Here is a 22,599-nt window from a genome sequence, read left to right as displayed (position 1 = left end):
GGGAGGGAAGAAAGGAAATATAAAGGAAGGAAGGTGGAAAGAAAGAAATAGGAAGGAAGGATGAAAGAAGGATGGAAGAAGGAAGGATGGAAGGAAAGAAGGAAATATAAAGGAATAAAAGAAATATGAAGGAAGGAAGGAAGGAAGGAAGGAAGGAAGGAAGGAAGGAAGGAAGGAAGGAAGGAAGGAAGGAAGGAAGGAAGGAAGGGGCATGTTTTGTATACCCAAACACCCACTAAGAAAAGGCGCCCGAGAGCTGGATAAAACACGCAGCCAGAAATGGCTCCTGTCCTCAGGATCTCATCGCTTTCTGCCCCCCCCCCACAGGTGGATCCCGATGACGTCTTAACGAAGGAGGAGCAGATCCTGCTCCTGCTGAAAGCCAAGGCCAAGTGTGAAAGACACCTGCAAGCGAGGGGGACCCAGGTGCCAGGTGAGTGTGCACCTTGCTGTATCGCCCTGTGGGGGTGCAAGTTCAAATGCTTTAGTTTTTCTGGGATTTTCATTTTTTTGCACAAAAAAAGATGAGTGTGATCTGTGGTTTGGATGAGGAGCCAGGATAGATTATTATAGCAATGTGGCCCAACCTTGGCTAATTGAAGGTGAGTGGACTTCAACTCCCAGAATTCTCAGCCACAGCCGTGCTGGCTGTGGGACTCTGGGAGCTGAAGTCCGTAGACCCCAAAATTGCCAACGTTGGAAAATCCTGGATGATAGAAACGAGGAGGAGGAGGAGGAGGGAGAGATCTGTGGAGCTTGGTGGCTTTTTTGAGGACGTTTCATGACCCTACTAGGGAATGTCACCAGTGCACTATTTTCCTTCCTTCCTTTCTCTCTCCCTCTCTCCCTCCCTCTTGTCCTTCCTTCCTTCCTCCCTCTTGTTCTGCCTTCCTTTTTTCCTTCCTTTTTTCCTTCCTTCCTTTCTTTTCTTCTTTCTCTTTCCATCCTTTCTTCCTCCCTCTTGTCCTTCCTTCCTTCTTCCCTCCCTCTTGTTCTGCCTTCCTTTTTTCCTTCCTTCCTTCCTTTTCTTTCTTTTCTTCTTTCTCTCTCCATTCCTTCCTCCCTCTTGTCCTTCCTTTCTTCCTTCCTCCTGCCTTCTTTTTTTCCTTCCTTTTTTCCTTCTTTCCTTTCTTTTCTTTTCTTTATCTCCATCCCTTTCCCCCTCCCTCTTGTCCTTCCTTCCTCCCTCCCTCCCTCCCTCTTGTCCTTCCTTCCTTCCTTCCTTCTTTCCTTTTTTCTTTCTTCCTTCCTTCCTTCCTTTTTTCTTTCTTCCTTCCTTCTTTTCTTTCTTTCTTTCTTTCTTCCTTCCTCCCTCTTTCCCTTCCTCCCTTCCTCCCTCCCTCTTGTCCTTCCTTCCTTCCTTCCTTTTTTCTTCCTTCCTTCCTTCCTTCCTTCCTTTTTTCTTTCTTTCTTTCTTTCTTTCTTTCTTTCTTTCTTTCTTTCTTTCTTTCTTCCTTCCTTCCTTCCTCCCTCTTTCCCTTCCTCCCTCCCTCCCTCCCTCCCTCCCTCTTTCCCCACAAACAACCCAACCAACCAAAAGCCACATTCTTAGATTTATAAGCCTTCCTTCGCCTTGTGACTCCAAAGGTTTGTGTGTAAAACAAGCCTTCCAGGTAATTGCTTCTCAAATAATCCCCTTCCTTCTTCCGCCTTTGAGTGGGCCCGTCCGTTTTTCAGCCTTCCATCTTCTCGTTTCTCTTCATCCATTCCTATCACTTAGCAGAATCCTTGTTTAGTGACTGAAGTTATAGCAGCACTGAAAAAAGTGGCTTAGGACCGTTTTTCACACTTAATGACCGTTCCATCATCCCCACAATCACGTGATCAAAGTCCAGATGCTGGGCAACTGACTCACATTTATGACGGTCGCAGCGTCCCAGGGCCATGTGATCCCCTTTGGCGACCGTCTGATAGGCAGAATTAATGGGGGAAGCCCAGATTCACTTAACAACTGTGTGATTAATTTAACAACTGCAGTGATTCCCTTAACAACAACTGTGGCAAAACAGTCAATTGTTCGGTGAGCTGCATTCCCGTTTTAAAACTTTGTTGTTAAGTGAATCACTGCGGTTGTTAAGTTAGACACCTGGGTTGTTAAGTGAATCGGGCTTCCCCCATTTGACTTTGCTTGTCACAAAAAGGGGAATCATGTGACCCTGGGACACTGCAACTGTCATGAATACAAGTCAGTTTCCAAACAACTGCAGCTGTCGTGTGGAAATTGGTCCTAAGTCCTTTCGTTCAGTGCGGTTGCAACTTCACACGGTCACTAAATGAACTGTTGTAAGTCGAGGACTACCCATGATGACGCAGCCACCAGAGGAATCTTGTCTGCCACATCAGTTGGTGATTCGGCATGGCGTTATCCGGCGTTGTGTTGGCCACATGTTCCTCCCCCCCCCCTTCCTCCTCTCCCCCCCTACCCCCCCCCCAGCAAAGAGGTTGCTGATTTTAGTTTTATTTTCTTTGCTATTTTGGGAGCTTCTTAATTGGTGCCAGATGAGTCGAGTGGAGAAAGAGCGAGAGGCAGGGCCGGATTAGTGAGTGTGCAGAGCGTGCGAGTGGGTGGGGGATGCGTGTGCAAGACACCCCTCAGTCCTGCTGGATTCTGCTGCAGCTGTTCTTGCTTCAAACAATAGAACATATTTTAAGCAAGAATTTCCCCCTTTAATGCCTCTTGGAAGTTTGGGGTTTCTGTCTTGCTAGACAAACATCCCTGGAAAAACAAACATGGTTGGTTCAAACCACGTGAAATTTTGCTTTTCGGCTGATTTTCCCACGCTCTGAATCCCCCCCCCCCAATCTGAAGAAAATCCTTGGGGACTTCTCCTTAGATCATTTTATTGGCCTGCAATCTTCAGATGCAAGGGGTTCTTTTTTCTAGCTCTTTCTGCTCTACAATACAATGCAATGCGATGCAATGCCATGCCATGCAATGCAATACAGTACAGTATAATACAATACAATAATAAAATACAGTGCATTACAGTACAATACAGCACTATTCAATGCAATAATAAAGTACAATGCAACACAATAAAATATAATTGATATAATATAATATAATACAATACAGTAAAATACAGTATAATACAATACAATATAATACAACACAATATAGGATAGGATAGGATAGGATAGGATAGGATAGGATAGGATAGGATAGGATAGGATAGGATAGGATAGGATAGGATAGGACAACACAATGCAATGCAATACAGTACAGTGCAGTACAACACAACACAGTACAACAATATAATATAAAACAATACAGTACAGTACAACACAGCACAACACAAAATAATATAATACAGTACAGTACAATGCAACACAATTACAACACAATATAACAGTACAATACAGCACAATATAACACTATTCATTACAATACATAAAGTACAATGTAACACAATAAAATATAAATAATATAATATAATATAGTACAATATAGTAAAATACAGTATAATACAGTACAATATAATACAACACAATATAGGATAGGATAGGATAGGACAGGACAGGACAACACAACACAATACAATGCAGTATAGTACAATGCAGTACAACACAACACAATATAATATAATATAATATAATACAATACAGTGCAGTGCAGTACAACACAGCACAGCACAATGTAACACAATACAGTACAATGCAACACAACACAACACAATACAATATATAGATACAGAATATAATAAGGATAAGAAAATGATCTGCCAGATGACTAAATACTCAGTACTTGCCCTTGTGCACTTTGGAACGAAGACACACAACAAAATCACAGGAGGGCAGGCCAGACCACAAAGCCAAAACTTATTCCAGAGTAAAACAATGTGAAAAAAATGGCACAGATTTCAACAAATTGTATTGACTCAAAGGTCTTCCTTTGACTCCAAAGTTATCCATGTTCCAAAGATGGCACAGGTTCTCCTGCTTGAGCAGGGGGCTGGACTAGAAGACCTTCAAGTTCCCTTCCAGCTCTGTTCTATTCTATAAATTTAAAGAAGACATCAGAAGTCTACTTTTATGACGGCTAAACGTATGTTATCAGCCTATCTTTCTCTAGCAATCATGGTTTGTTTAGAACGCACCACCCTGCAAAATTTGCAGAAAAATGTCTTGCACGGAAAGTCTGTACGGGTGTGGGTTGTGAGTTAAAAAAGTTAAGATGGGGTCCATGCCACTAAAGCCCATCCATTTTAAATAAATATCACTGGGGTAATGCAGATAAAAAGGAAGCAAGATTGGGTTGCGCAATCAAGGACGCCGTCTTGATTTTTTTTTTACCTCTGTGTGTGTGTGTATACACACACACACACACACACACACACACACACAAAGCAATCTGTTCTGCATTTCGCTCCAGTCTAAGAGCATTTTTTGCAGGCAGACGTCACTACTGTGATAACTGTAAATTCAAAATTTTGTGGCTGACAAAGAGTTAAATGGAGACTAGTATAGCTATTTCAAGTTCTTTAGCTCTCATCAGCTAGAGGGATAAGATTAGCTGATGAGAGCTAAAGAGCTTGAAATAGCTATACTAGTTTCCCTTTAATTCTTTGTCAGCCACAAAATTTTGAATATATATATATATATATATATATATATATATATATATATATATATATATATACACATACATACATACATACATACACACACACACACACACACACATACAGTCATACAAGCAGTCCTCAACTTACAACAGTTCATTTAGTGACCATTTGAAGTTAGAACAGCACTGAAAATAGGGATTTGTTATCATTTTTCACACTTATGACCATTGCAGCATCCCTGTGATCAAAATTTCGATAACTGACTCATATTTATGACGGTGTCCCGGGGTCCCTTTTGCGACCTTGGGACCAGCAAAGTCAATGGGGGAAGCTGGATTCACTTAACAACCGTGATACTAACTTATCAGCTGCAATGATTCACTTCACAACTGCGGCAAGGAAGGTCGTAAAATGGGGCAAAACTCACTTAAGAGATGTCTTGCTTAGCAACAGAAATTTTGGGTTCAATTGTCGCCGTAAGTCAAGGACTGTCTGTATTATATCAAATATGCTTGGCTGTATCCTCGACATGCAAGCATTCAAAATTATAATAACATTGGAAAAAGAGACTTACAGCTAGTCCTCACACTTATGACCATCACAGCATGAAGGGATCGAAATTCAGGCGCTCGACAGCTGGCGTGTTTTGATGCTGGTTACAGCACCTCAGGATCCCGTGATCCCTATTTGCAGAATTAACAACTGGAGTAATTTGCTTAATAATGGTGGCAGAAAAGAACGTAAAATTGAATGCCACTCACTTTGCAACTGCCTTGCTTAGCGACGGAAATTCTGCTTTCCATTGTGGTCGTAAGTCGACCTGTGTAAAAGACAAAAGGAGGTTTTTATTTCTCCAATCGTAATTCATGGGCGGGGCTTCCTTGAAATCTTCCCAGGGCAGGAGATGTTCCGATTGGGCCATCACGGAAGGACCGAGGATGCCGGTTGGTCGCTGGTCCTCTCTGTGTTTTGACTGCAAGCAAAGAAAAGTTAGAGAAAGTTTTTGCCCAACGAAAGGTTTGTCTGAGAAAAATCTGGCCATGAGCGGGCACAGTCACGCCTGCTTGGTCTGGAATTAATTAGTGTGAGCTAACGAGATGCTGGGAATGAAGTCAGAATTAATTAGGAGGAAATAAAGACACTGCACAAGAATGCGACAGAAGTGGTTTCAAGGGGAGGGGGCCGTGTTTGCTTTTTTTTTTTTTTAATGAACTCCTAAATCTGATCCTAATTCCAGCAATGGGGGCTTTAGGCTGCTGTATCCTTTTCTGCAGCCTAACAAGCCCATTTGGGCAAGAAGCTCTCGTTCAAGCATCGGGTTGTACTAGATGACCTCTAAAGCCCCTTCCAAGCCTGTGATTCTAGGTTTCATGGTTAAGCTGGGACTAGAACTCACTGTCGCCTGGTGTTTGGTCCAAAGCCAATAGTACTCAGTAAACCTTGGTGCATCTTCTTCACTGTCCTTCTTTCAAAGCTCTTTTTTTAATTCTTCACCTGGGTTCAAATCCATCCTCAACCATGGAAACTCACTAGATGCCCTCTTTGGGTGCAATTTACACACGGGAAACTCCATCACAGCTTTGGACAATTGGCAACCACCCTCTTCTTCTTTTTTCTCAGAGGTGGAGAAATGAACTTCTCCAATCATATTTTTTGGATTTGCCACAGTAGCGACTGACATCCTGGGATCTCCCGGTGGTGCCCCATCCAGGGATTTATCCTGCTCACTACAAGGGGTGAACGCGTCCTTTGCAGATCAAATGCAGATTGTGTGACACCCATTAGAGGGGTTTTTTGATAGATAGATAGATAGATAGATAGATAGATAGATAGATAGATAGATAGATAGATGGATGGATGGATGGATGGATGGATGGACATAGACAGATAATAGATAAATAAGATGATAGACAGACAGACAGATAGATATAGATATATAGTCCTTGAGTTATGACCACAATTGAGCCCCAAATTTCTGTTGCTAAATGAGCCATTTGTTAAGTGAATTTCTAGCCACAGTTGTTAAGTGAATCACTGCAGCTGTTAAATTAGTAGCACGGTCGTTAAATGAATCCGGCTTCCCCCATTGACTTTGCTTATCAGGAGTTGCAAAAAGGGGATCACATGACCCCGGGATGCTGCGACCGTCATAAATACGAGTCATTTGCCAAGCCTCTGAATTTCGATCACGTGACCCATGGGAAGGCTGCAACGGTCATAAGTGTGAAAAATGGTCCTAAGTCACTTTTTTCTGTGTCATTGCAACTTTGAACGGTCACTAAATGAACTGCTGTGTGTGGAAGACTATCCTGTAATCCGTTGTGTATAACAATATCCTTTTGTATAAAAAGCCGATCGGGAGAAAAGAGATGCAAAAATTATAAAGCCTGGGCAAGCGATGCATCTGTTATGTTTTATCATAAAAAATTGGCCAGAAATGCAGCTTAACGGTAATTAAAAGCCTGGAGAATTTATTGCATTTATTGGATGGAGGCTGGCAGCGTCTTGGGAAAAGATCAATCAACAGGAAGGAAGCGGATTCTAAGGGAGAGAAGTCAAAGAGATCTAAATTTTCTGTAATTCAGGAGTCCTCATCTTACGACCACAGTAGGCAGTACAATTGCTGTCGCTAAGCAGGGCAACTGTTCAGCAAGCTCCATCCGATTTTATGCCCTTGCTGTTTTTAAGTGAGAAACACCCGATTTTATGACCTTTTTGCCATGATTACTAAGGGAATCACTGCAGTTATTGAATCACATGGTCGTTAAGTGAATCCAACTTCCCAGAAGGTGGCTGGGAAGGTCACCAATGAGGGTCACGTGACTCTGGGATGCTGCAACCTTTGTAAGTGCCGAAATTTAGATTACATGATGGAGGGGATGCTGCGACGGTCATAACTATGAGGACCAGTCATGTCACTTTTTTCAGTAGTATTATGACAGTCGCTAAATGAAAGGTTGTAAGCCAAAGATCCAGGTAGTCCTCAATTTACAACCATTCATTTAGCAACCGTTTTCACACATGGAATCCATCTTGCCTTTCCTTGGGGAACAACTTAGTCTTAGCCCAAGAGAGACGTGGTGAAGATTGGCTCTTGGTCTTTTGTTGTTGTTGTTAATTGCAAAGTCGTGTCTGACCCATTGCGACCCTATGGACAACGTTCCTCCAGGTCTTCCTGTCCTCTACCATCTTCTGGAGTCCATTTAAGTTCACACCTACTGCTTCAGTGACTCCATCCAGCCATCTCATTCTCTGTCGTCCCCTTCTTCTCTTGCCCTCCATCTTTCCCAGCATTAGGCCCTTCTCCAGTGAGTCCTTCCTTCTCATTAGGTGGCCAAAGTATTTGAGTTTCAACTTCAGGATCTGGCCTTCTAAAGAGCAGTCGGGGTTGATCTCTTCTAGGACTGACCGGTTTGAACGCCTTGCAGTCCAAGGGACTCGCAGGAGTCTTCTCCAGCACCATAGTTCAAAGGCCTCAATTCTTTGGCGCTCAGCCTTTCTTATGGTCCAACTTTCACAGCCATACATTGCAACTGGGAAAACCATGGCCTGGACTATACGCACTTTTGTTGGCAGGGTGATGTCTCTGCTTTTTAGTATGCTGTCTAGATTTGCCATAGCTTTCCTCCCCAGGAGCAAGCGTCTTCTAATTTCTTGGCTGCAGTCCCCATCTGAGGTGATCTTGGAGCCCAGAAAAATAAAATCTATCACTACCTCCATTTCTTCCCCATCTATTTGTCTTGGTCTTTAGCGGGCCTATTTTGACTCAAACAGAGTCATTTCGGCAAAATTTCAGCTAGCGATTTCGTTAGCCCGGCCATAGAAGCAGCTGCCGCTTCTGCTAATTTGGCCCAAACAACGGAGCAGGAGGTCGTTCTGGCAGCCGCCATTTTGAACTCCCGTAAATCACACAGAAGGCCAGGATTAAGGAGTGGCATTTCGCGACTGCCAATTCTCCCTTAACACTTGCTGCATACTAAGGTTGTTGCAATCAGGCAACAGAAACAGCCTCCAGCCTCCCAAACACTTCAGGGCATGGCTCAGTGCCCGCTTCAACTGCCGCCATTTCAGCGCTCCTACATACCACCGATTTGGCTGCTTATAGGTGTGCTGGCCGTACCATTAAGTTGGTCTTGCCCCCACCAACCGGATCACAAATGTGCCGGCCGTACCATTGTTGGTCTTGCCGCCAGCAATCGGATCACAAGTGTGCTGGCCGTACCATTAAGTTGGTCTTGCCCCCACCGACCGGATCACAAGTGTGCTGGCCGTACCATTAAGTTGGTCTTGCCCCCACCGACCGGATCACAAGTGTGCTGGCCGTACCATTAAGTTGGTCTTGCCGCCACCAACCAGATCACAAGTGTGCTGGCCGTACCATTAAGTTGGTCTTGCCGCCACTAAGAGGATTACAAGTGTGCTGGCTACACCATTAAGTTGGTCTTGCCGCCACTAACAGCTTTATAAGTGCGCTGGCTATTCCATTGTTGGTCCGCCGCCACTATCAGGATTGTATGTGTGCTGGCTATTGCCGCCACCATCGCTAGCCACAACCTGGCTCCTTATTGCTGGGATCAACTCTCTGTTAGATTGCTGTGATATCTCTTATTTGCAATGGCAGACGACACTGCAGCTCAGATGTCTCAAGGTGCCTCCAGCAATTCTTCCAGGCAGAAGAAGTCCCGATCAGCCAAACAAGAGGCTGTTGGGAAACTCAGATCCAGAGCGATCTCTGGCAAAAGGTCGTCTAAAGCTGCTGAGAAAGAAGCAAACAGAAGGCACCAGGCCTTGGAAAAACAGTTCTCCAAAGCTGCAAAGCAACAGAACGAGGCGAGAGTTGGTCAGGTTACTCCTGTTCCCATGGAGGCATCGGTTTTTGGCCCTCAACACGCTCCTTCAACCTCTGCTGCTCCAAGTGCCTGGTCTCCAGAAGGGGGAACAGGCCAGTTCATTTTTCCCATGGCAGAGCAGGTGGCGATGGTTCCCCTTTCCAGTGACGGGCTTGGCCTTCAGATCCCTGCTCCTCCGAGTACAGCTAGGCCTCTGGGCCCAGAGGCCACATTCACCCCTACAGCGGCAGGGTTTCTCCCCTCAGAGGCTCCGGAGACAGTGTTATCACAGCAACCGCAGGTTCTGATTCCTCAGGCTATTGCAATGGTTCTCAACCTTTTTAATGCCGCCCAACCGGTCGTAAGTCGAGGACTACTCAACCAGGCGTAAGTCGAGGACTACTCAACTGGTGCAGCACCGTTTGCAGAATGGGACTTTTGGCGGGCTCAGCAGGGCAGAGACAGCCTGGACAATTCCTATTGGCTTTGGAAAGCCAATAGAATTAGACTCTATTCAAGAGAATCTATTCTAGTGGCTTTCAAAAGCCAATAGAATAAAAGGGAGTAGCACAGCTAAGGAAAAGGAGGGAAAAAATGGCGGACTGCGTTGTTTGGGGACCCCTGTAAAATGGTCGTTCGACCCCAAATGGGGTCCCGACCCACAGGTGGAGAACCCCTGGTATTGCCCAAGGCGTAGCTTTGACCCTACACCAGAGATCTCGACCTGAATCAATAAGCATCAGGGATCCGGTCTTATCTCTCCCAGTCAGAAGCAGTCGCATACCAGGGGTCGGTTTACCCCTCCATTCCTCCAGGAGCAGAAAGTCGTTCACAGGGGACGACGAACAGACAGAGCAGAGGATGTCAGAAGATGAGGACTTATCTCCTGATCGTCCGCCTTTCGTAGGCCTGTTTAATCTGGCCCTCTTCAAGTCCTTACTCCACAAGGCCAGGAGTAAGGACTGTCTCCCCCCCCTCCTTTTCCTCAATACAGTCCAAAGACAATGGGGTACGCCTGGTACCTTTCCATCCCTGGGTGGGGGGTACTGATAAAAAGTTCTTTAATGTGGCCCCAGCATTATCAGAGGTGCTAGCAGTCCCCACTGTAGATGAGCCCTTAGCACCCTTGTTTTCTTCTTTCACGGTGTCTGGAGTTATGGCGGAGGCCTTGAATTCAGAGGATAAGAAAGCGGAGGTTTCAAGGCCGAATACATCTCGGGAGAGACGAATTGGCGAGCGGAGTTCTTGAGCAGAGCCACAGTGGACCATTCCGAGTGGCACCTGCACCCGGATCTCTTCAGGGAGATATCGGAGAGGTTCAGTCATTCAATGCTGGACTTGTTCGCTACCCCGGTGAATTCTCACCTCCCGAGATTCTTCTCCCGGTTCCCGTCTCCAGGGGTGGAAACGGTAGTGCAGGTCATTCTCAAATTACGACTATAATGGAGCCTGCCCATCACGGTCGTAACTCGTAAAGTGGGTTGGTCATGCGGCTGACCTGATTCTGCAACCTTTTTTGCGACAGTCGTTAAGTTAACACAGCAGTCGTTAAGTGAACCCATGGTTTGCTCTAAGCTGGCTTTGCTGAAAATCAGAAATAAAGGTGGGATTTTGGCAAAAAATGTCATAAAATGCGATCTGTGACTGCAGGAAACTGCAAATGTCTGTGCGGGGCACCGACTGTCATGAATTCGAATCTGGGTTGTAGATACAGGCAGTCCTCGACTTACGACCACAATGGACCCCGAAATTTCTGTTACTAAGTGAGACAGTTGTTAAGTGACTTTTGCCCCATTTTACGACCTTTCCTGCCACAGTTGTTAAGTGAACCACTTCAGTTTTTAAGTTAGCAACATGGTTGTTAAGTGAATCTGGCTCCCCCCCCCCATTGACTTTGCTTGTCAAAAAGTTGCAAAAGGGGATCACGTGATCCCAGGATGCTGCGACCGTCATAACTATGAGTCAGTTGCCAAGCATCTGAATTTTGATCACATGAGGATGCTGTAATGGTTGTATGTTCCAAAAATGGTGCCGTTGTAAATTGTAAACGGTCACTAAATGAGTTGTTGTAAGTCAAGGACTATTTGGGCCCACAGGTTGGTCCATTGTGACTTCAAATGGCCGATAAGCTACTGGTGGTATATCAAGAACTACTAATAACAGCAACCAACCACCTCATTCTGAGGTCACAAATCCTGCAGCATGCAGGGGGTTGGATTGGATGACCTCTTAGGTCCCGAGAGAGAGCCGATTCCCATCTGGAAAAGCATCCTATCTCTTCCCACTTTTTCTTCCCAGCTCGAACCCACGAAAAGAAATGCATAATTGTTTCAGAATGCCTTTTAATGAGTCGCACTACGCATCTCCCATCTGGAACCGGTTGTGTTCTTCTCAATTTGTCAGTCTTCCTGCGCTTAAATTTGTTCCAGTCCATTTTGGCATGTTTATGATGGCTTTTTTTAAAACAACAACAACAACAAAACACAAATAACGTTTGCCTAAGAATTCTGAAGGCAAAACAAGCATCCCGGAGTGAACACTTTGGGGCAGTTTTTGCACGATGCATTAAAGTAGGGCAACAATTGCACTAAGAATGGGAAACATTGAGGCTCAAACTTATTCTCTGCTTGTAAACACACCCAACATACACACAACACACATGCACCCCTGTACAGCTGCAGCCATTTCTATTTTGGGAGGGGGGGCAGAATATTTATAGCTTAGGGATTGAACTTGGGGTGGGGAGTCCTTGATGCTCTCTGAGCTGAGTGATTTTCTTGCAGACATTTCATGACCCAACTAGTGAACGTCATTAGAGCTAGAAGGAGATGGGTTGTGGAGGAGGAGGAGGAGGAGGAGGAGGAGGAGGAGGAGGAGGAAGAAGAAGAAGAAGAAGAAGAAGAAGAAGAAGACGAAGAAGAAGAAGAAGAAGAAGAAGAAGAAGAAGAAGAAGAAGAAGAAGAAGAAGAAGAAGAAGAAGAAGAAGAAGAAGAAGAAGAAGAAGAAGAAGAAGAAGAAGAAGAAGAAGAAGAAGAAGAAGAAGATGATGATGATGATTTCAGGGTCTTTGCTGCTTTCTGAGCATACTTGTTTCCTTGCAGACATTTCATGACCCAACTAGGGAACATCATCAATGCTAGACCCTAGAATCCCCCTCCCTTCTAGCATCGATGATGTTCCCTAGCTGGGTCATGAAACGTCTGCAAGAAAACCACCAGTCTTGGAGACCACCAAGGACCCCACATTACTATTTCTAAACGTTTCCAGCCATTTCTATAACAATGACCTCACTCTCATCACCAACACCTAAAATTAGACTTTCTTTTTTCTTTTTAGGTTCAAGTATAAAATCCAGAAGTGGTTTCCAAATGGAAACAAAAACTAGATAAATTCTTTTCTTTAATTAGCACAATCAGTTTTAGGATCTCTGCCAACCCCATCACTTCACCATCCATTCTTCTATTGTGGGAAAATTGCTTGCATGAGGTTCTCGCCCATGTGTAAGCTGATTGTTGCAACGTTGATCTTCTCCCTGTTTAATTCCAGATGTTGTTCGTCTCTTTCTTTTCGCTCTTCAGCCTCCTAATAAATAAAGCTTTTATTTGTTGAAGCAAACCGCCCTGTCAAAATCGGATAGGTTCAATCGAAACACATGGGAGTGTATTTGCAAAACCTCACGGTGTGGAGGGTGTCCAAAACACACACACACAATTCACACTTTGACGTGGCTGAAAGTATTTTCCTGTCTCCAAAGCTCAGGACTGCTGAGCTGGTTGGTGTTTCCCTGACTTGAAAGATGCAAGGCCAGCTTTGCTCCAGAAAGGCTGGAATGGTTGACGTTCTAGGTCTAACAATAGGTCTAAGCTGTAGAAGGAATATCTAGAACGGTGGTTCTCAATCTTGGTAACTTTATGATGTGTGGGTCTCAACTCCCAGAATTCCCAGCAAGTCATGCTAAGATGCAAGGCCAGCTTTGCTCCAGAAAGGCTGGAATGGTTGACGTTCTAGGTTCCAATCCATAGAAGGAATATCTAGAACAGTGATAGAATGGTGTTACTCGTTCTTGGACACTTTAACTCAGAATTCAACTCCCAGAATTCCGCAGGTAGCCAGCCATGCTAAGATGCAGGGGATGGTGGACATTCTAGGTCTATCAATGATTCCAAACTGTAGAAGGAATATCTAGAACAGTGGTTCTCAATCATGGCAACTTTAAGAGTATGGACTTCAACTCCCAAAATCCCCTAGCTAGCCATGTTGATATGAAGGTTTTCTCCAGATTGGCTTGAATTGTGGATGTTTTCGGTCCAACATATACTTCCAAGCTCAACTTCCAGAATCCCCCAGACAAACATGCTGAGATGAAGGTCCAGCATCTCTCCAGATACGCTGGAATGGTGGACAATCTAGGTCCAGCACATAGTTCTAAGCTGTAGAAGGAATATCTAGAAGAGTGGCATCTTTAAGACGTATGGACCTCAACTCCCAGAATCCCCCAGAGATGCCAGGCCAGCTTCTATCCAATCGGTCTGGAATGGTGGATGTTGAGATGAGAGTTAGCTGGGGAATTCTGGGAGTTGAGGTCCAAAAATCTTAAAGTGGTCAAGGTTGAGAGACACTCATCCACATCTCTTCTCCACCGTTGTCCTCTTTGACTTAATAGAAAATCTGCAGCATGAAAAAGGATCTTCTTTTCCTGAATAATAATAATAAGATAACAAAATACAAAGACCTACAAATAGAAATAGAAAGACTGTGGCAAAAGCAAGCAAGGGTAGTACCAATAGTCATAGGCTCCTTGGGTGCAATCCCAAAACAACTGGAGCACCACTTGAACACCATCATCGGCACTGACAAATTCGCTTTAGTCAATTGCAAAAGGCGGCCTTATCAGGAACTGCTTCCATCCTGCGACGATATCTGTAATACCATCAAACATCCACATCTGCCTATCCCAGGTCCTGGGTAAGGACTCGATAGGTAGACAAAATGCCAAATCCAGTCTGAACATCTGGCTGACTGTGCGATGATCCATCAATAATAATAATAATAATAATAATAATAATAATAATAGTAGTAGTAGTAGTAGTAGTAGTAGTAGTAGTAGTAGTAGTAGTAGTCCTGGGTAAGGACTCGATAGGTAGACAAAATGCCAAATCCAATCTGAACATCTGGCTGACTGTGCGATGATCCATAATTATTATTATTATTATTATTATTATTATTATTATTATTATTATTATCCTAAATCTCTCCCAGTTCCTCCTGATTTCTTCTTCTCAAGGGTGGACATTCTTCCAACTGGCAGATTCGGCCAACTTGAAGGGGGTCAATGTGCTCTGGAAAGAGAATTCCAGTCTGTGTCACCTGGAAATTTTGAGTTGAAATCACACATCCTGGAAGGAGGCCATCTTAAACCACGTTGGTCATTCCGGCCAAGAAAATGACAGAGACGTATTTGTGAAGACCAACTTGCCTTCACAAGGGAGTCTTTCCCTTAATCGTATTAGCTGGGTTTAATTTATTGACCTTCCTAGTTGAATCATATTTAGTTGGGGGGCTGAGGTCCACCCATTTCTCGGGCCTGGCATCGCCTGGAGGTTGGAAGGAGAAGCTCTGATGCCTTCTCCAGATGTGATCTTTGGACCAGTAAGAGACGGGCAGTGCCATGCCGACCGTGCCAGGGACTCCAGATGTTTCTGTTTTGAGGAACAACATGTGGACGTCAGTCTGGAGGGCGTAAGATGGCGGCTGGTTTACTCATTTGTCTGTTGGCTCCCCTTTGCTGCCTGAGGGCTGTCCTTCCACGTTGGTGACTTCTGGACCTGTAGGCTTGGGAGAAACATCTCAGCCTTGCAACCATGAGAACTTCCAGATCTCAGGCATGGTGACTCCTTGGTCCCATCTTGACCTTTGGAGCAAAACCTTTAGGCAGGCAAGTCCTACCTGGAATCGGTGGGATCTTCATAAGGGACGATCTGATGTTAGAGTCAGGAAGGTCCCTGAGTTGTGACTAGGGAAGGGTCCTGAAGGACAGGCCCACCCGGGGCTTTTGGGGTCTTTGGCAGAGCTCAGGGTGGCATGCCAATGCCTCATGTGGGTCAATCTTGGTGGCCAAAGCCGTGGGTTTGCCCTTCCTTCCTTCCTTCCTTCCTTCCTTCCTTCCTTCCTTCCTTCCTTCCTTCCTTCCTTCCTTCCTTTCCTTCTTTCTGTTTCCTTTCTCCTTTATTCTTTTTTTTTTTACATTTTATACCCTCCCTCTCTCCCACCCACCATTCCTTCCTTCCATTCATTCTTTTTTTCTTTCTGCACTTCCTCTCTCCCTCTTTTGCTTCTTTGCCTTTCTTCCTTCTTTACTTCCTTCCTTCCTTTTTCTTCCTTTTTTTCTTTCTCTCTCTCCCGTATTTACTTGTTTCTTTCTTTCCTTTCCTTTTCTCTTGCTTTTCTCTCTCCCTTCCTCTTTCTTCCTCTTCCTTTCTTGCCCTCCTTCCTCTTCCTTCCTCCCTCCCTCCCTCCTCCTCCATTTCCTCCCTTCCTCCCTCGTTTCTTTCCTTAGTTTCTCCTTCCTTCCTTTTTCTTCTTCCTTTTTTCTTTCTCTCTCCCGTATTTACTTGTTTCTTTCTTTCCTTTTTTCTCTTTCCTTTTTTCTCTTTCCTTTCTCTCTCCCTCTTCCTCTTTCTTCCTCTTCCTTTCTTGCCCTCCTTTCTCTTCCTTTCTTCCTTCCTCCCTCCTTCTCCATATCCTCCCTCCCTCCTTCCCTCGTTTCCTTCCTTCCCTCAGTTTCTCCTTCCTTCCTTCCTCCTATCCTTCCTTCCTTCCTTCCTCCATTATTCTCCTTTCCCCTCCCCTTCCCCTCTGTCTTTTTCTAATACTCTTGAGGCTTCTGTCTCCAGCTTCTTTCCAAGCAGGGCTCATCCTTCCCATAACAGACCCTCCACAAGGGCCCACCAGCCACCCCACCCCCACCCCGCCTGCCTGCCTGCCAGCTGCGGTTGGCCCTGCCCCGCTCAGAGTGCCAGCCTAACCTTGGGGTGATTTATATTCTGTTCTGCCAGACCAACACCTTGGGAGCTGGCTTGGCGTCTCTTTCCATGCAAAGATGCAGAAGGTTTATGTGGGCTTCCCACATGGAGCAGATGTTGAGTCAAGCACGAAAGAAAGAAAGAAAGAAAGAAAGAAAGAAAGAAAGAAAGAAAGAAAGAAAGAAAGAAAGAAAGAAAGAAAGGAAGGAGAAAAAGGAAAAGAAAGGAAAAAGGAAAGGAAGGGAGTGAGTGAGTGAGTGAGTGGGAGGAAGGAAGGAAGGAGAGAGGGAAGGAAGTACAGAAAAAAAGAAAGAAGGGAGGGAAGGAGAAAGGAAGGACAGAAAAAAGAGGAAGGAAGGGATGTGGGAAGGAAGGAAGGAAGGAAGGGGGCAGAAAGGAGGAAGAAAGGAAAAGGGAAGGAAGTACAGAAGAAAAAGAAAGGAAAGGGATGGAAAGAAGGGAGGGAGGGAGAAAAAGGGAGAGGAGAGATGGAAGGAAGGAAGGAAAGGAAAGAGGGGAGGAAGTTACAGAAGAAAAAGAAAGGAAGGGGAGGGGAAGGACAGAAAAAAAAGAAGGAGGAAGGAAGGAAAGAAGGGTCAAATGGGAAGGGAGAGAGGGACGACTGCCAGAATTTATTCCATAATTACAGCTTTGATAAAGTCAGACAAACAAACCACAGTTATCTCTTCTAATGTGGCAAGGGGAGAAATATTTCCCAGAAAGAGAAAGGAAGTGTTGTTAAGTTACGCAGTTGTGTTGAATGTTTCTGTATATGTACCAGTAATGCTGAGTGTTGTTAAGGGAATCACTTCCGTTGTTAACTGAGTCATGTGCCATTAAGCAAATCCGACTTCCCCCATTGCTGTGATTGTTGGAACCCAGCTGGGAAGGTCGCAAATGGCAATCACAGGACCCAGGATGCTGCGACCGTCATAACTACGAGTCAATTGCCAAGTGTGCGAATTTTGATCACATGACCAGGGGGATGCTGCAATGGTTGTGAGTCCAAAAAAACGATCATAAGTCCCTTTTTTTCAGTGCTGCTATAACTTTGATCAGTCGCTAAACATAAATCCAGGATTGGCTGCATCTGCAGAATGAGAGGTCACAAGTCCCACCTTTGTGATTTGTGATTTGTGTCTGTGATCACCCATCGCTGTACAACTTCCCTGTTTCTGTCTTGCAGATGGATTTTGTGCCCCCGAGTGGGACAACCTCATTTGCTGGCCCCAGGGCCCCCCCGGGAAAGTGGTCTCCATGCCCTGCCCAGATTACATCTACGACTTCAACCATGAGGGTAAATATGGACCTGCCCATCCGTCTTTATCTCTCTCTCTCTCTCTCTCTCTCTCTCTCTCTCTCTCTCTCTCTCTCTCTCTCTCTCTCTCTCTCTCTCTATCTATCTCTCTATCTCTATCTCTCTATCTATATCTATCTCTCTATCTCTCTGTCTCTCTATCTATGTCTATCTATCTCTCTCTATCTCTCTCTCTATCTATCTATCTATATCTCTATCTCTACCTATCTCTATCTCTCTATCTATATCTCTCTATCTATATCTCTCTATCTCTCTCTCTATCTCTCTCTATCTATTCTATCTATCTATCTCTATCTCTCTATATCTGTCTATTTATCTATCTATCTATATCTATCTCTCTATCTTTTTATCTCTCTATCTCTGTCTCTATCTCTATCTATCCCTATCTATCTATTTCTCTCTCTATCTATATCTATCTATCTATCTCTCTATCTATCTACAGTATCTCTATCTCTCTATCTATCTATCTATCTACAGTATCTCTATCTATCTATCTATCTCTATTTCTCTATCTATCTATATCTCTCTATCTCTATCTATCTATCTATCTCTATCTACCTACCTGTCTGTCTGTCTGTCTGTCTGTCTATCTATATCTATCTATCTATCTATCCATCCATCCCTCCACCTAGCTAGCGAGCTTGCTATCATCTAGCTATCATCTATCTCTATATAGAGATATAGATCTATCATCTATATCTATATATCTCTATCTATCTGTCATCTATCTGTCTATCATATCTGTCTATCTCACCATATCTCTCTCTCTTTTCCTGTGTATCTCTTCCTATTATTCCATCCATCTCTCTACTATATCAATTAATCATAGCAAACATATCTATCCATCTTTTTATTTATGCCTCCATCTCTCCATCTATCCCTCCATCCACCTATCCATTATCTATCTGTCTGTCTGTCTATCTATCCATCCATCATCTATCTATCATCTATCATCTATAAACTTATCTGTCTAACTGTCAATCATTTATCTATCTCTCCTTATCTATCTATCAATCTATTTATTCTTTTTATCTATCATCTATCATCTCTTTTCTCTCTCAGTCAGTGTCTGTCTGTCTATCTATCTATCTATCTATCATCTATATGTATCATCTATCTACCTATCTGTCTATCTGTCTATCATTTATCTATCTATCTCTATCTATCTATCTATCTATCTATCTATCTATCTATCTATCTATCTATCTATCTATCTATCTATCTAAATGGCACATGCCTCACACCCACTTCAGTAAAAGGTGTTGATAAAATAAAGTTATAATCTACCAGGGCTGAACATTGGGAGGTGCGCAATGTAGAAGCTGCTGAGAGCAATTCATATTGTTAATATTTTCATGCTGATCCCAGCTATCTTTCATTCCTTTGCAGGAAATGTCTCAAAAATCCTCTTTCAATGTGAAGAAGGATAATTTGCTTTAAATTCAATTAAATTCAGTCCCCGGATTTGGAGGAATAACACAGATCCCCTGATCCAAAATTCCTGCTTTTTAAATTTCATGTGGCAGGCTGTTCCACAGGATCACCGCTGGTGCCAATGTTTCTCAGTCTCAGCCACTTTAAGATGTGTGGATTCAACTCCCAGAATTCCTGGGGAGCCCCACCTCCAAACCCCTTAAAATCAGCTGAAATAATTCCAAGAGAAACTTGAAAGAAATTCTAAACCTTCCAAGAATAAAGCAGAAAAACAGAAGCCTCTTTTTTCAGTCTCAACCAAACCTTCCATAAACTGAGAATCGTGGTTTGTAGGCCCACTAGCTGAAACAGCCCAGGCTCTCCAACCACCCCACACACCTCTTGGCCCTCTGACCTTATTCCTGCCCCCTTTGTGTGGGTCCAACTGAGGCACAACTTTGGGGGTACCACTAGGTGACCAAAGACAATTTATTCCCTGTTTCACGTCATCTCTGCCCTTCTGCCAGGTTATGCCCATCGGCAGTGTGACCTGAACGGCAGCTGGGCGTTGGTGCCCAACGAGAACCGTACCTGGGCAAACTATACCGAATGTGCCAAGTTTCTTGTTATCGACAGCACGGAAAAGGTGAGTGGCGACCTGGGTGATGAGAAGGAAGTGGGACACCCAGGGGTTTGAATTGGATTGATTGATTGATTGATTGATTCATCCAATCATTCATTCATTCATTCATTCATAATCTTTATTTATTTAATCATACATTATTAACTTACAACCAGAAGTTGTACTTGCTCCGTCACTGGAGGTTTTTAAGAAGAGATTGGACAACCCTTTGTTGGAATAGCATAGGGTCTCCTGCTTGAGCAGGGGGTTGGACTAGATGACCTCCAGGGTCCCTTCCAACGCTGCTCTTCTCTGATTCTGTAAGGGTCTCCTGCTTGAGCAAGGGGGTTGGACTAGATGACCTCCAAGGTCCCCTCCAACTCTGTTATTCTGTTATTTATAATCTATATTGATTAATTAAACATAATTAAATATAATTAATTGATTATATTTATTGAATTTCTATCCCACCTTTATTATTTTCATAAACAACTCGAGAGCGAACACACATGATACTCCTTCTACCTCTTATTCTCTGCACAACAACAACCTTGTGAGGTGGGTGGGGCTGAGAGAGAAAGACTGGCCCAGAGTCACCCAATCAGCTTTCACTGAGGCGGGACTAGAACTCACCATGATTGGCCCAGAGTCACCAACTGGCTTTCATTTCTAAGGCGGGACTAGAACTCACTGCCTCCTGGTGATTGGCCCAGAGTCATCCAGTCAGCTTTCACTGAGGCGGGACTAGAACTCACCATGATTGGCCCAGAGTCACCAACTGGCTTTCATTTCTAAGGCGGGACTAGAACTCACTGCCTCCTGGTGATTGGCCCAGAGTCATCCAGTCAGCTTTCATGCCTGAGGTGGGACTAGAACTCACCATGATTGGCCCAGAGTCACCAACTGGCTTTCATTTCTAAGGCGGGACTAGAACTCACTGTCTCCTGGTGATTGGCCCAGAGTCACCCAGTCAGCTTTCATGCCTGAGGTGGGACTAGAACTCACCATGATTGGCCCAGAGTCACCAACTGGCTTTCATTTCTAAGGCGGGATTAGAACTCACTGTCTCCTGGTGATTGACCCACAGTCACCCAGTCGGCTTTCATGCCTGAAATGGGACTAGAACTCACCGCCTCCTGGTGATTGGCCTGGAGTCACCAACTGGCTTTCGTGCCTAAGGCGGAACTAGAACTCACTGCCTCCTGGTTTCTAGACCACTACACCAAACTGACTCAGAATCATCTCTAGGTGCAGATCCAGCGGTGTTCCAAAATAGCTGCAAACTTTCACACAATTGAAAGTGTGAGCAATAATGAAACACTCAATGTTGTCTCCTGCTTTCCGTGATTAACCGCTGATTGTGGCTTCTGTGCAACTCATTAACTTCCATAATTGGCTTACTAAGCCCCCCCCCCTGGGTTTAGCATGCCAGTTAATAAAAATACTTCCTCAGTTACATTTTGTAAGCCATCCTGGCCTGTCGTAGTGGCAGCTATGCATAATGCATTCATTTACAGTTAGTCCCCAATTTACGAGTAGAATTGGGGCTGGAATGTGAACTGCTAAGTGAGGTGGCCGTTAAGTAAGTCAAACTTGACCTTGTAAGCTTTTTTGCCTCCGTTGTTAAGATAATCCCTTCACTTGCTGGCTGGGAAGGTTGCAGACGTTGATAATGTGACATCCAGTCACCCAGCTGGCCTTGATGCCTAAAGTGGGACTAGAACTCACCCTCTTCTGGTGATTGGCACGGAGTCACCCAGCCGGCTTTCCATGCCTAAAGTGGAACTAGAACTCACCATCTCCTGGTGATTGGCCCAAAATCTCCCAACTGGCTTTGATACCTAAGGAGGGACTAGAACTCCCGGTCTCCTGGTGATTGGTTCAAAGTCACCCAGCCGGCTTTCCACGCCTAAAGTGGGACTAGAACTCACCATTTCCTGGTGATTGGCCCATAGTCACCCAGCCAACTTTCATGCCTAAGGAGAGACTAGAACTCACCATCTCCTGGTGATTGGCCCAAAATCTCCCAACCGGCTTTGACGCCTAAGGAGGGACTAGAACTCCCAGTCTCCTGGTGATTGGCCCAAAATCTCCCAACCGGCTTTGACGCCTAAGGAGGGACTAGAACTCCCAGTCTCCTGGTGATTGGCCCAAAATCTCCCAACCGGCTTTGACGCCTAAGGAGGGACTAGAACTCCCAGTCTCCTGGTGATTAGCCCAAAGTCCCCCAGCGGGTTCCATTCCTAAATTGGTACTAGAACTCACCGTCTCCTGATGATTGGCCCAGAGTCACCCAGCCAGTTTCATTCAGTGCTGGCTTAGAACTGACGTCCACCCATCTTAGATTGACAAACACATCTCTGCATCCTTTTGTATATGTGTGTTGCAGGAAGTTTTTCATCGGCTTTATGTGATTTATACCGTTGGTTATTCCATCTCGCTGGGATCGCTGACAATTGCGGTTATGATCTTAGCTTATTTCCGGTAAGTTGGGGCCATGCCTGATAAAAAGCCTTCCTTCCATAGATCCCCTTTTTCCTGCGAGGTTTGCAAATAAGGTCAAAAAAGTCAAAATGGCAGCTACGTCAATGCCAATCCCCACCCCTTGTGAAGGTCCGCCCCTTCACATGTCCAAACAAAGGGGTGGGGCTTCCATCACACTGTATTTATAATCATAGAATCCTAGAATCATAAAGACTGGAAGGGACTTCCGAGGTCATCTAGTCCAACCCCCTGCCCAAGATAGGAGATCTTATACCATCCCAATCAAACTCAAGTCCAATCTTTTCTTGAAAGCTCTCTGCCATCTTGACTTATTTGACCCACATAA

At 44.6% G+C, this 22,599-nt stretch overlaps 1 protein-coding gene across 1 annotated transcript in view; it reads left to right on the top strand.

The window, feature by feature from the left end:
* Positions 1 to 219: 219 nt before the first annotated feature.
* Positions 220 to 22,599, top strand: part of PTH1R (parathyroid hormone 1 receptor) — a 40,802-nt gene continuing 18,422 nt past the window's right edge. Inside the window, exons 1-4 of the mRNA XM_039368789.1 lie at positions 220 to 433; positions 17,603 to 17,713; positions 19,675 to 19,793; positions 22,159 to 22,253. Of these exons, the coding sequence (XP_039224723.1) occupies positions 280 to 433; positions 17,603 to 17,713; positions 19,675 to 19,793; positions 22,159 to 22,253 (479 nt within the window). The 5' untranslated portion in view covers positions 220 to 279. The remainder of the gene's footprint in view (positions 434 to 17,602; positions 17,714 to 19,674; positions 19,794 to 22,158; positions 22,254 to 22,599) is intronic.

The sequence above is a fragment of the Crotalus tigris genome, unplaced genomic scaffold (assembly GCF_016545835.1).
Source record: "Crotalus tigris isolate CLP2741 ecotype Arizona unplaced genomic scaffold, ASM1654583v1 scf7180000020932.1150333, whole genome shotgun sequence".
Lineage (NCBI taxonomy): Eukaryota > Metazoa > Chordata > Lepidosauria > Squamata > Viperidae > Crotalus > Crotalus tigris.
The sequence above is the reverse complement of the archived record's forward strand: the minus strand, read 5'-3'. Positions and strand labels throughout refer to the sequence as shown.